Source organism: Lutjanus erythropterus, chromosome 22 (genome assembly GCF_056507025.1).
Source record: "Lutjanus erythropterus isolate fLutEry1 chromosome 22, fLutEry1.hap2, whole genome shotgun sequence".
NCBI classification, from domain to species: Eukaryota; Metazoa; Chordata; class Actinopteri; order Lutjaniformes; family Lutjanidae; genus Lutjanus; species Lutjanus erythropterus.
In genome coordinates this window covers 11,032,412-11,047,108 of record NC_139338.1, presented here as the reverse complement: position 1 = coordinate 11,047,108, position 14,697 = coordinate 11,032,412, and the positions used below count along the sequence as shown (strand labels likewise).

General features: G+C 39.2%; 1 protein-coding gene across 2 annotated transcripts in view; it reads right to left on the bottom strand.

Annotated features, from left to right (window-relative positions):
- The window catches only part of gramd4a (GRAM domain containing 4a), a 58,490-nt gene extending 44,140 nt beyond the window's left edge, over nucleotides 1-14,350 (bottom strand). Inside the window, exons 1-2 of one of the 2 annotated variants that reach the window (XM_084711191.1) lie at nucleotides 13,987-14,350; nucleotides 1,741-1,954 (exon numbers count right to left, since the gene is read on the bottom strand). In XM_084711191.1, coding sequence (XP_084567317.1) covers nucleotides 1,741-1,954; nucleotides 13,987-14,015 — 243 coding nt within the window. In that variant the 5' untranslated portion in view covers nucleotides 14,016-14,350. The remainder of the gene's footprint in view (nucleotides 1-1,740; nucleotides 1,955-13,986) is intronic. The other variant, XM_084711192.1, reaches the window with a different exon arrangement.
- Between the last annotated feature and the right edge of the window lie 347 nt (nucleotides 14,351-14,697).

Here is a 14,697-nt window from a genome sequence, read left to right as displayed (position 1 = left end):
GCAAACTGTCGTATTCACACGCGAATCACCCAAACCTGCATATAAATAAAGAAAACAGCTGATATATTATATTTGATTTTTTTTATCCTCCAATATTGATATCAGCATCTGCCCCAAAAATCCATTACCTGTCAGGTTCAAATTGAATGCAATTGCAATGTTTTGTGAAAAAAAGTGCATGCTTTATGTGTGTGTGTGTTTGGTGTGTGTCCCAACAGGGATAAGAGCTAGCTTGGTCTATTTTGGGGCTTCCAAGTGTGACTCATCAGGGCTGAGATGTGGGCGATGCCTCCCCAGTGGGCTTGTGCTCATGCAGCCAAACACCAGTGTGGATACAGACATACAAACACCAGCACACAGACACACTTGTGCACACAGGAGGGCATAAAAACTTATATGCAAATACAGACACATGTTGCCTATGCCCAGAGTTTGCTACAAGGACCCACAGTCAGCCAGATCACTAATTAAAAAATATTACTCCAGAACTGATTAAATAAGCCCCAATTTAATAATGTTTTATTCATATGTGGGTACAATGAGGCCTGTTATGATCTAATGATTTTGTCTCCAAGTACCACTCATTCACCACCCGGCCTTGTGCAGCTTTAATGGGATGTCATATCAGCTGTCTATTTGAGTAGAAACAAAGAGAGAAAATGAAAGAAGGACAGAGATCCCTGGGGCCGTATTCAGGAAATGATACCATCAAGTGACTAATCTAGTGTTTATAATCTGGGTATCTTCCTATCAATGCATGAGCATGATGATGACGGCAATACTGGTGTTTTAGTCAGCCACGAGGATGAGAGAGAGCTGCAGATTTCATGAAATATGAACACTATCAAGCGTGGGAGGAAGCAGTATCAGAAAACATGATGTGGATTTTTTTTGTCACAGCTTGTGAGCTCTCTCCATCCTGTCCATCTCCTTTCCTCTAGACACCACAGAGTCCAATCATCTAAGGCTCAGTTCCTGTCCTTTAGGCTCCTTTATCACTCTCTTGTCTTTAATCTTTTCTTTCCCTCCATTTTTCATTCCCCTTCCTGCTATCCAATATCTGTTCATCTCACCACTGCTTTCACTATTTCTGTCCTCGTCTACTGCCGATTGCCATCTCTACTCCATGCCTCCCATTGGAAAATATTTAATCACTGTGATCTCCTTCATTTTTCTTTATCATGACAACCCTGTTCACGATGGTTGTACCTTTCTCTTCAGAGTATAACTATATACAAGAGGGATTACATAAACAACATGTCATTTTGTGCCCTAAACATCTATTAATCTAGCTAAAAACAGAGCATCAAAAAGGTGAAACAGCAGCTGCTGCAAATCTCCCCATTTTGCGTTATTCTGAGGTCAGAGCATCCTTTTCAGAGAGAATAATTCATGAGTACATTCGAAAAAACACTGCCATGTATGTTCATCCTGGCCATTCAAGGAAATGCGTATATATAAGACGAAAGCAAGATAACCGTTTACTCATTCTGAGACTGATGATAAATACATTGGCAGAGAGATATAAAGAGGGACAGTGACTGAATTTCAGAGAAACAGAAAGAGAGAAAAAAGGGAACGGACATAAATCAAAGTAAGAATGAAAGAAAAAGGTTGAAAAAGCGATGAAAAAAATCAGTTTCTGCTTCCTAAATGAAATGTGATCAACTGCAAATGTGGCCATGAGTCAAAAACATTCACATACATATAATATTACAAATATGTATGGAGTGCACTCACAGGGTCTCGCAGGAGGTCCTCTGTGTCTCGCAGAGCTGCCCTGGGCTTCAGCTGCATGTCGTCGCTACATTCGTTGTCGGAGGCGGGTGGCGACTCGGCCAGATCCGGGAAGTCGTCTCTCGTCCTTGGGCCTCGGAAGCGGATCTTGTCCAGGCGCTTTAGCATGGTCAACACCGCACACCTGGGCTTTACCTTAACATGGCGGACGGCAACCCTGCAGGGACACAAAACACAGCTGTTATTGTTGGTACGGCTGTATGGAAAACTGGTTTCATTTTTTTTCTTTTCTTCTGACCTCATTAAAATCTAATCTTTCAAAACTTACTAAAATATACCCTTGGAGGGTACATCAAATAAAGTGATATTCCAATTTCTATGTTTTCCAAGAGGTCATTTATCAATTAAGACATTACCTATTATGAACCCAGTGTTGTAAAAAGCTGATAAAACAACAACAACAATTACCAACAGCAACACATAGCCTTTATAGTGTTTATCATTTCATTATCTTTGTTTAGCATGCTAACATTTGGTAACTGGCAGTAAACAAAACACTGCTGCTGATGAGAGTGTCATTATTTTTACCGTTATTTAGTCATAAACTACAACAAGGGTTGGCAATTACTTGTCACCAGGGGCCACATGAAAAATTGATCAGGCTGCCGTGGGCAACATATTAATGTGATATAAGGTTCTAATAATGGCCTTTTCTTTAATAATGGAAGTGTCAGTTTTCTATTTAGAGCACACTGTCATGTAGATATCTGTGAGCAAACAGCTGGTTAACATGGCATTGCACTTCCACTGTTGATCACCTTTTTCTGAATTTTCATGTGATAGAAATGTGGGCTAATCATTTTTGCTGTCAGGGTGTAAAACATGAATTTCCACAGTATGCCAAGAAAGCCAGAAGAGTAGAAGATCAGTGTAAACAATGTGAATGTACAGCATTGAGTGAATGAAGTTACAGTTCAGTTCTTGCTTAGTATCAACACTAATTTCCACCTCCAAAAATGATTATTGTGAGCAATTCAATACAGACAATACTTCAATAACAACAAATCTCACTTTTACTGTGATGATTTACTGTATTTGCCCCAATGTTAACTTGCCTGACATCTAATTAATTGCCATTTCTGCCCACAGAAAACTTTCCCCAAGCAAACATGTGACACTTGTCAACCTCAACCATTGGCAAGGTTAGGGCTCCAGTAGCATTAAAGTTTAGTGTTCTGTTCTCCCTTTGTGCCTACACAGGAAGATTGAACCAGAAACCCCGTTAGAGTCTTCACAACCACATCCTTTTAGTCTTTTGGCAAACATCTGACAGCAGCAGGTCTGCCAACCCCATTTATTGATTTAATTTCAATAGGGGGACTGGTGGCAGTGGTTGTGAGAGGTTGTGAAAGGCTTAATGGTTGTGTTTTGGTATAAAGGGCTGAGATATAATGATGACAGATGTATGATGTGTCATCATAGACAGAGTCACAGGAGTCAAACTGCTGCAGCGTTTCCTCTGCATTCAGAAACAGTGGTCTGACACTGCAGTAAAATTTAGTCCACTGATAGACACAAAATACAGACAGGATTAATGACCTCATTAATACTCACCAAAAGTAAGACAATATAATGTGAAGACAGTGTAAATGTGCAAAATATAATGATTAGCACTGAAATGGGAGGCTGTCTGAAACCACAACAGGTGTTAAACTGTTACTGGCAAAGCACCTGCAAGTCTTTGACAGTCTCCTTGCTTTTACTAATCCACAAATGTCCCTGGCATATTAAACTCTGACTGCAACCAAAGTGTTGACTTCCAAGGCACCACCACCCCCATTAAGTCCTTTCTTTGAATCAGCCATGCTGACTGAGTGAAACAACAGTGAGAATCCCTTGCAATCCTTCCCTACAAGGAGGTCATTCCTGATTTGACCGAATTCAGTATGTCAGGAAAAATGTCACAATAATCCTTCATCCTCTCCGGCAGCTGGGCTTGGAGCCACAGAATATGTAGTGAACACAACTGTGTCGTTTTTTGACTGCTGCAATTTGCCATTTGGGAGAGGATTAAGTGTAGTTTCTCTTGATGTAATCCTCACAGATTACTTTATCTGCAAGACTGGATGACTAGCTGTCACACTGCAAGGATGGTTATCTCACCGATGAGCTGTCAGACTGTTTATATGAATGACTAACTGATAAGCTGACTGGCTTGTTGCCGGACTTACTGCTAGTCTAATTTGCTTACTTGCTCTGTTTCTAGAAACTCAGGGGCCTGTTGACTGGCAACCCAGCTGTCTAAATGCCTAGATATACCAGGCTGGTTTTCTCAGTGACTACACTCATTCAGGTGCTTAGGCTTAAAGAATGAACAAAAACTCCATCACAACATTGACAAAGGGTACACCATAAATCCCTTCTTTGATCAATCCTCACTTCTCAATCCTTGTGGGACCTGCAAATTGATCTGCCATGTAGGACGCTCTATGGCTCTTATTCTTCTGAACTCTGTGTTGGTGATTTTCAAGAACCAGAAATACAAAAGGTGGACTATGAAATAAAAGGAAAAAGCAACAATAATTTCAGTGAGTCGGTCACTGTTTAAGCTTAAGTGGCTAGAATATGACACACCTGATACCTAAATATTAACTTTAACTTCTAATTAATCATATAGCTGGTAAATTCTCTATGCCCAAATAAATTGGCACACATTAATTTGAGTTATAAACATCACAACAGAAAGTCTGTTACTGATGATCTTTGGACTTCAGGTGCATCTTGGATGCAACTGGGTGTACCAATAGAAAATTACGCTAAAACAAACCTAAAAAAATATTTGGGATGTCTAAGTGAAGCTAAAATTAAGCCTTCCTAACTGAATCTGATTGAAAATACGTGCACAACCCTGAAAAGTCTATGTAATAAGATCAATTTGATTGAACTCTAACAAGTAATCTTTCGCTAAGCTCCGCCCTCCGTAGCTACTGTTGCTACAACTGTCAAGCTTTCCATTCTTGCACTGCATGTATGCAGTTTACAGTGATAATGGTGGTTGTGTGATTTTCTGCCAGACATGACCAAGTAAAAAGCTTGCTGACTCCTCCTGAATGGGACCCTCAGAAGATTTAACATCGAAATTGACAGTCATTTTTGAAGCACAGTCCTTGACTCCACAGAGAAGTAAAAAAAAAAAAAAAGTAGCTTCTCATTTCTAGCTGACAACAGAGTATTTTGTCAGCTAAAATAATGATGACTACTCTCGCTAGCAGAACTGTAGTTGGCTAATATAAGTCAGCTGACTTTGTCATGCTTCCTTCTGACACATTTTAGAATGAGAACTCTGTGAAATTATCTTAAATATGTATGGCTTCATACATCATATCATGTTAATGTTAAAGAATGAGGCTAAAGCTAGCTTATGCCTCAGAAAACATTAGTCAGATGGTGAGGTATGACATGTATATGTATACAATAGACAATAGGAATACACTGATAAATGTGGGAAAAGGAAGCATACGGACTAGGTTAATGCAGCGGACCTTGGGACAGTTACCTAGCGAGACCAGCCGCACCATGATCACCCAAGGATGACAGCCTTATACACCAGCCCACATCCTCCTCCTCAATCTCCCCAACAAATCACAATGTAACCCCTGCAAATAAACCATGACTTTGGCAAATGCAGTAAACAAGCGTTAATTCGTTAGAAATGCTTACATGTGCAGCTTACGTTAGAGCAGATAAAGTTTAATCCATTACTTAGAGGTCTTCCAGAAGCTTGTTGATGGATACCAAATATGTCTGATTGAGGTGAAGTGAAAACCAAATACTGTACTAGCTGTTTTTGACTTTGTGAAAGAGAAAGTGTCTTTTACAGCCATTTTAAATAATTATAATCCCAAAACTGTCATTATATACATCATGTACCTTACAAGTGTGTTTCATCCTATTTTTGTGAGATATACAGCATTTATACAATTCCCTTTACCGTACAACATTTAGACTACTAAATTATTTTTATACGTTTCTTGTTTGACTGCAATCACATTTCAAGGAGAGCATCAATAAATGCTTATACAAATAGGAATTTTAAGGAGACATGCTCATCACATTCTGTTTTGCCATGTGGGAGGTTGTTAGTAATGGAGAAAAAATAAAAAATAAATAGTGCTGGCAGTGGTAACTGTTCACCCTTATTACAAACTGGATAGTATTCACACTATCTGTGCAAATACTAAACTAAAGGTATCACAAGATGTTACAGAGCTGAGCAAGCTCTGCTGCCATCATCAGAAACTGACGTCGATTGAGATGACGCCTGAAAGGAAAAGTACAATTCTCAGTATCTAAAAATGCTTCCTTGATTCCTCTTTTCTTGCATCTCTCCTCACATTAGGAGTAGGAGAGAATTAATTGAGATGTACCCACAGACAAACTGACAATGTCAAAAAGGTTTTTGGGGCATGAACTTAAAACAAAAAGGTCTATTTCTTTCCTCATGTAGACAACCCACCCACATGAGCACATGTAAGCTAAGTGGCAGACACAGAGGTGACCAGTGGGTTGATCTTTCTTTGCTGAGGGGGAGAGCGGAAACACTGCAAGTGGCAGCTTAATAAACACTTCCCTTCTCTTGTCAAGACATCTGTCAAAATGAAATGTGTAGGGATGTCCTGATCACATTTTTTTGCCCCTGAGTCCGAGTCATTTGATTTTGAGTATCTGCCGATACCGAATCCTGATCCAGTACTTCAGCAATGCATTAATAAGAAGAAGAAAAAAAGAGAACACATCCACATTTCCACCATGCGAAATGCCCAATTTGCACACATTACAAGTGGCTGTTGCACTGCCTTCGCTGTCCAGTTTAAAATACCTCCAAACTGCAGACATTTTCACTGTCCCGCTCTCGCTTGCCCTGCATTAGCCTACTAACTACCAGCTCACTATTATTATGCTGTCTGAATTCCCCGCCTGCCGTAAATTGTGACATTTACGGTGTTGTTTCCGTCTGTGCAACAATGAATATTGATGTTGTGGAACTTATTAAAATTAAAACTAAGCCATTGCCATTCCATTTGACAATCTCTTTGTACCTCAGGATGAATTTAAAACGTGAACATGGCCATGCATGTTGTTTTGTAAGGTTAAATCCAATAATTTCCACCCGATTCCCATCATTTGAAAATCACGTGATCGGCCCCAATTTCCGATCACGTGATCGGATCGGGACATCCCTAGAAATGTGTTCTCACAATAACCACCTGATTCCAGCCTTCTTGGTGCTACAGCTCAGTGAGCCTCTGGTCACCTAAAACTACCTATGGTTTCCTAACGTAGAATCAAGCCATATCAGTAAAAGTGACAAATGAAAGCATCAGATTTTAGACATTTTCATTTACCATTTTGAAAGCCATCTCAGAAACTGATGATTCCATTGAAAATCTAATAGAAAATCCTGCTCCATTCAGTCAGTGAACAAGCACTAATATTAATGAAACACAACCATAATTTGTATAAACTAAGCTCATATTTTAGAGCACATTACTTGTTCCCATGCTATTCCTCCTTTCACTGTAGTGTTCTTCAGACTACCTTTGCTTTATTCATTTCCATTTTAAGGATTTCTTTCTCCAGTCCAGAGGCAATTTCTACCACAACACCATCTTAAATAGGATGATGAAAAGATGAAAAGAGGACAGAAGGAGGAGGAGGTGGAGGAGGAGGAGGAGGACAGGGCTTTAACTCAAGGTCTGATCACTATGTGAATGTTAGTGAGGGAAAACACACAAACAGGCTCAGTTGTGTACAAACACAAAGACATTTCTATCCACCTTTCCCTCATCCTAAGTCAGTGCTAACACACCAGCAAGGGGAGAGGCTGCCACAGTCATAAAACATAACAACAAAGAGCCAAAGATATGCACACACACATGCACATAAGACACGCGCGCACACAGGTGGATAGTGTTTGTTTATTTCAGCATACATTAGTTAAGGGTGAGTAGCTTTACAAGCCCAGTGTGTATTAGCTGTAGAAGCCTAATATGCTGTATCTGTGCGTGTGCAAATGCCTGTCTGAGTAATCTTCTGCTAATGACCTGTAGTAGCTGGAGGTTACTCTGGGTCACACGGGTCACACTCACTGCAACAGCCAATCACTGTCATTTGGGGCTAAGAGGCAGTCTGATGCCCTACATCAGCGTTTCTCCTGTTTACAACAGGAGACAATCATGTGAAGGAATCATCAAACAAATTATGATTGGCATTTCTCTGAATTTTCTCGTTTTATAGACAAAAAAGGCTGATCTGTTATCAATTTGTCTTAAAATTTCTCAGTTAGTTTAATTGATTAATCCTTTGGTTAACAGAATATCAGCAAAATGTTTCATCAAATGTTTCCATAACCCACGCTTCAAACTCAAAATACTAACAGTCCAAAATTCAAAGACAGAGATGCACCAACTGCAATTTTCCTAGCTGATTTCCTATTCTTTAAAAGTCTGACCTTGTGTTTGAAGAGCAATAATGGATGGTATACACACGTTTTTGTACCCTTTCCTTAATGGAAAATAAAATTTTATGGTTATAATGAAACATTGCCAACAAGATTGAAAAATAATGGCCATCACACACTACAGGATATTATTGAGATCATTGTGCCAGAGGGAGCACAATCACATGATTTCATGGAGAGCACTGAGCAGTGAGATCTTGCATGATCTCATGGGGAGGAAGATGTAAACAAAACAGAAACTGACTTGGCACAACACCTTGCTGTGGAAATGCTTTTGAGTGAGATAAAACAAAGCAGCTGACTAAATGAATGAGAATATGTTTGGGGAGACGTGGTCAACATGGGTTGTCGGTTTCTTGCATGATGTGAACCACTGTCTGGTGCATGCATGTAAATGTGACCAGCACAGAAACAGATATCTGGTGGTGACTGGCCAGTTACCGGTCAAGGCCGATTAAGCTGAAAACCAGCTGATTCCTGTCATTGGCATGTTGATCAATACATCTCAACTCAATGATATTCAGTTTATCTTAAGAAAACTGGTTAATGATCCCCTTTTAACTTGAACAAGTAGATTTTGCTTCTATAGATGCTGATGAATTTTCTGCCCAACAACTTACTGATTAATTCACAACTTTTGTTCAAGGTCATAGCATCTTGTAAAGTAATTCTCTTTCTTGCTGAGCAGCCCAATGTATTTATCACAGTACACAAGCCAAGACTAAGTACAGCATGCCACATTTTCAGATATACATCCTTTGTTGTAACCATAATAATGCATTTTTTATGAGTGCTATTACAGCCATCACGTTGTTGTCTGTATTAGTATCAGACATGGCTACTATCATTAGAGATTCAGTTGGTTTGGCTTATAGTCGTACTGGATGGCAAGTTAATAAAGCTCTGTGTTCTCAGCTGCACACCAACACTCATCTTATTTTAATGACTATTCAGGTGACCTTACTATCAGCCCTGGCTATCTGCATCTATAGGAGGATACGGACCCATGAGATGTGAGTAGCTCTTTCTACAATTACACCCTATATAACTGTTGCCTATCAGTCATGCATGAAAGGGAGAGGGGGCAGTGGAAACAGTCACATACTGTTGAGTACAACACAGGCAGGAGCACTTGCACAAGTAGGCCACTTTGTGTGGAATAGTATTTTCTGGGACATTAGGCGGTCCGGTTTTGTTTTAGAAAAAGAGAAAGTTTGACACTAAGTGCTTGTTAGATGGAAATGCCACTGTGTAGTGTTTCCGCTTTGGTGACTGAAGCAAAGCTCATTTCCTTTTTGCAGGTGCTCTACAGTCACTCGAATGTGTTGCATAAAACCACAGAAAATTATCTTGTCACGATCCACGATCATCATCATCATCATGGTGCTTGGTTTCTGTATAAACGAGGCTATAGCGAGACATGCACCTGTAATTCTAATCTCAACTTCTACAGGGTGCACTGTGAGACAGAGATCAACTTGAAAAATCTTGCCAGAATAAACAAGAATGTTCAGAGGAGGAGCTTCAACTTTTGTTGGGTTCACTTTCCTGCATTCATAATGAAGTGACAGGCAACAGATGGTCAGAAGGGACAAAACACACATCAGGCCATGCTGAATAATAACTGCCTGTAATGAAACAAAGTATGCTGCCAGCCAGGTGTCATGCTAAGTTAGAGGACAAAACAATAATACCCCATAGAAGCAACTACTAAGTATCTACATTATTATTAAAGGGACTGTTCACATCAAAATCAAACACATATTTCTCCTCTTATCAGTAGTGCTACTGTTTTAACGCAAGTTACCTGTTTTGGAGATATGGACTATAGAAATGTCTGGCTTCTCTCAAATATAATGTAACTAGATGGCACTCCGCTTTAAATGCTCAAAGCACCACAACAATACACCTAAAAAACTCAACAGCGATGTCTCTTTCCAAAAATCATGACAAGTTATTCAAGATATTCCACAGTCCTTGTTGAGAGCAGCTTCAAGTAGGATCAATTTTCTTTTGAACTACACCCACCAATCATAGCAGAGAAAGTAGGAGGCAAATGAACTAAATGTGTTCTCATCTAATTTCAAGGGTACCTGACACACACTGCGCGCAGCGATCCACCAATCAAAATCGTTCTTAATCAGTTTGCCAAAGCAGACCACGCCCAAGCATATGGAGTGAGTCGCAAGATCAGTGCAGGTTAAATATCCACAAGATGGCAGCAATGCAGCATAACATAAAGTACTATTCAAGTCATCTGGTGAAAATTCCTGAATTTTTTCATATCGCAATATATATTGCAGGGTTAAAAAAAATCACAATGTCAATTTTTTCCAATATCGTGCAGCCCTAGTTTGTAACTAACACTCATTTTCATTGTTGTTTAATCTCTTGATCATTTTCTCGAATAAATGATACGATGTTTGGTCTGTAATATATCAGAAAATGGTGAAGAATGTTGGTCAGTATCTCCCAAAGCCCAAGACAACATCCTCGTATGTCTTGTTTTGTCCACAACTATTCAGTTTACTTTCATAGGGGAGTAGAGAAACCAGAAAATATTCACTTTTGAGAAGCCGAAATCAGAGATTTTTAAATATTTTTCTTAAAAAACTATTCACACCAACCCCCCCCCCAAATTTCTGAATAAATAGCACTACGGGTAAGAGGAAAAATATGTATTTTTGATTTTGGGGTGCATGCTCTCTTTACATTGGAACACTGTCTAAATATGGATACACACATTGTTATTGTCAATGTTTTCCTCAAGCTTATTATTTTCATTTGAAGTCAACCCTGGGGATGGAGCGAGAGGAAGGGAGGCGAGTGGAGATATGATGAACTCTAATTAGACCTATTAGACACATTCTGTTCTGTTTGTAGTTACAGGCTAAACAAGGGTCTCAGTAGAACTTGGAGACAAGGATAATGAAAGAAATGTTAGGAACAAGAGGAATGTCCTAGCTTTTATTCAGCCCACTAATGCAACCCTCAAGGCAACATGTAGCTGGCTGAACACAAATAAAAGTCAGTTATTCTGGTGTGCATTTTTCAAAGCAAACATCATGTGCATGTTCTTCATTTGTTAGTGCAGCTTTTCAATGGTACATGTCAGTGTGTGTGTCAACATAAGTCATGTGCACGGCACAGTTGGCATTTATGTTGTTATTAACACCATTGATATGCAAATGACAGCAAAAAACTTAATGATTTGTGACTTGCTCTCTGCATTTCACCCTTCTTCTGAGGCATGAGAGACAGAGTACACAACAAAAGGTAACAAATTTCCATGGGCTCTTTTCAAAAATGTCAAAGTACCTCTCTCATCTCTTGAAGTCGTAATTATCTTGTGAAGACACTACAGTATCAATAGCCGACAATAAAGTATGCCCCTGTAGTGCATTCAAAGCTGGGCTGAGATGAGTTAACTGATATTAGAAAACATGAAAAGGATAAAATGATTTCAGAGACCTCCAGCTTTAGGGCACAGTCAGACCACAGCTGGCGAGGTGACATTTCTCACACACTGTGAAGAAAATTTAGCATAAGCTACAAAAGACAGCATGAAAATACTTTGTTGCCCTTGCACTCAGTCCTTTCAGTACAGCATCCCTCCTACTCCACTGCTATTAATTCACCACACAGTTATATAAACAAGGATACACACAATCAATACTTCCCTAACAACTATTTTATTTGCCCTCTCTCTCAAATTGGATGGACAGTGTTGAGTCAGGTCAAAGTGTAACCAAATTTGAACTTTGTGTGAGGGAATGAGGCAGGATCACTTCAGGGCAAGAAACAAATGCTTGACTCCACTTCCCACCTGATATGAATGGGAAATTAGTTTTGGCTTGACATTGGCATTGGCATTTTCACATTAAATGCACTTTCAGCTGCACTAAAACTCAATTGTACCCCACTGTTCTCAGTCTGTTGCATGGAACTTCCTTGCTGTCTGCTGTCACCTGTCGCCTGTCTTCCCTCATGTACCTGCATGCATGTCTTTTATTTTTCTTTGGTGTGTCAGACTGATTTATGTATTATATACAGTCAGTGTGCATGATTTTAATGTGTATGCTCCTGCTTTGCATGCTTCAGTTAGTGCCTAACCGTGCAGCACAATGCTGTCTTTAGTCCGTATTTCTATTAACATTAATATCCTTCATTTTGTTTGTTATGCATTTCTTGTATTATGAGCAACTTTATGTTTATGTTTTAAGTAGCACAAGGATATCATAAATTATATTTCTGTTGACATTAATATTGTCTTTTGTGTTTCTTATTTTTCTGCATGTTTATAAATGGCAAATGATTAATAACTTTGTAACTTTAATCTTATCTTCTGTCCAGGAACTACAGATGAAAAATCACCTTTTGGGTAACTGGCATTGTTTATTACTATGAATGTAACAATATATCAAATATCAAAATGTCTTGTTACCGGAATGGACTGTGACCATGTCTACTGTGATACTACATGGTTATTTATTTTATTACTTAGATTTTATTTCGTAAAATGACTGCTACTGCCCGCTGCATTGCAAATGTTCATTGCCAAAGACAACTCATGACAATTTTTTGTGCATGCCTAGGTTGTGCCTCGGCTAGCTATTTTTATTCTATTTTATTAAAGAAGCACTTAAAAAATATGTATACATCAGATTGATACTTTCATAGAAGACTTTTTCCCCAAGTGATCATTCTTTGCTTTTTGATGAATATCAAATAGTGGACTTTTTATCATGGAATTATCTTACCCCAACAAAAAGTGGATTTTGGTGGGCAATAGTGATATTAAGTGGTAAAAATATTCTGATAGACATATTCTTTATTTATATCTAAAATCCAAAAAGAAATCAGTGAACTTTCATTGGTAATTTTAATGATGACAAATAACTATAAATAAAAAACAAATTATTACAATTTGAACATGATATATATATATATATAAAATCAGTATTACAAGATTGATATAGATTTAGACCAATATAGCTGTGCTAGGCCAATATCAGACTGCTAACCAACATATCTGTCTAACTTGGGTTTTTAGTATCATTCCATCCTTATTTATTAATGTGCACTGAACCTGTTGAACAAACCAAAAAATAAAATAAAGTACATTAGCAACTTTAACAAAACAGAAAACAAGGTTTAGCTAGCTCTGAAATCTGTGACAGATTTCAGTTCAAGTTTCAGTACACGAACATGAATGAAGCACTGAATCAATGGCTGCCCAAAACTAATTAAAAAAAAATATAACCCAGTGTAGTTAGGCAGTATCAACATTCTGTGACAGAATTATTAGGTTTTTGAGGGGTTGAACACGCAGAATAGCTGAAAAGGTCCTTTAAAAAGCAGCAATGTACGTAATCTTTTTGAAAAACTGTACTGAGAGTGGGCGACCGTTAGACTCCATAACGACGGCACAGTTGAGCGTTAGCTGAGCCAAACTGCATGGCAGAATACAAAATGTGTCCGTTATATTTTAGCTGTAAAGACAGCGCGTGAATTAAACGTTGGAGTTTGACATTAGGCCTCGAGTTAACGGCTCAAACGGTCGGACATGTTTCATATCTGTAACATTAGGAGACACAACACGAATAACGAAATAATTCGCATTTTGGATGACCCCGAAGAGGAGACAGTGCGACAGGCGGTTGACATTAAACAATACCCTTAATCTTTAGACAACAGACGTAAGAAAGGCATGAAAGAAGTGTTCTTACCCAGCACGTAAATCGTAGCAAAGTTTCATGAACACTGAGATTGGCTGTTGTCTGCTTTATCCTTCAGTACACCTGCTGCTCAGGACGTCCAAATTAGCGGCAGCAGTCTCACGGCGAAAACTGCTCACTTGGTCCATCCATCCCAGTAATATCCGCTTGTTTTTGTACTAAACACCGACTAAATGTCGTGTCCTGGTGAGTGTTAAGCGCTAACACGGGCACACACTGAGGCAAAAAAAAAAAAAATACCAGTTGCGTCCCTCCTGTTCGGGGAGAGCAGCCCTGACCACTCCAGCGCCGCTGGCCCGGAGCTTGCGGATAGATACTAGCCTGCTGCTGCTGCCTTCGTCTCTTGTTGATTTCGCAGAAACGGGCAGGGAACAGGGCCGAGGACGTTTCGTCAGTGCTCGGCGCTGCTTTCTTAAAGGGGCCGTTAGTTAGCGAGTGAGTGGTGAACGATGATGCTGCCTCTGAGGCAGAACGTGAGAGGAAACGCCTCTCCTTACCACCGCCCTGTGGTAGATACTGTCATGTAGTGTTAAATTATAAAGCAGGTGGATAAACAATGGCCTTATTTTAATGTAATTAAGCACTGATGAACTCCATTTCCATATTCTTGGTTACTCTTTTTGTGGTGCAAAGAGCTTTGCCTTTATCTCCTCTCTCTTTTATTATGTAATCTTTAATTAATTTTAAATATAGATTCCATAA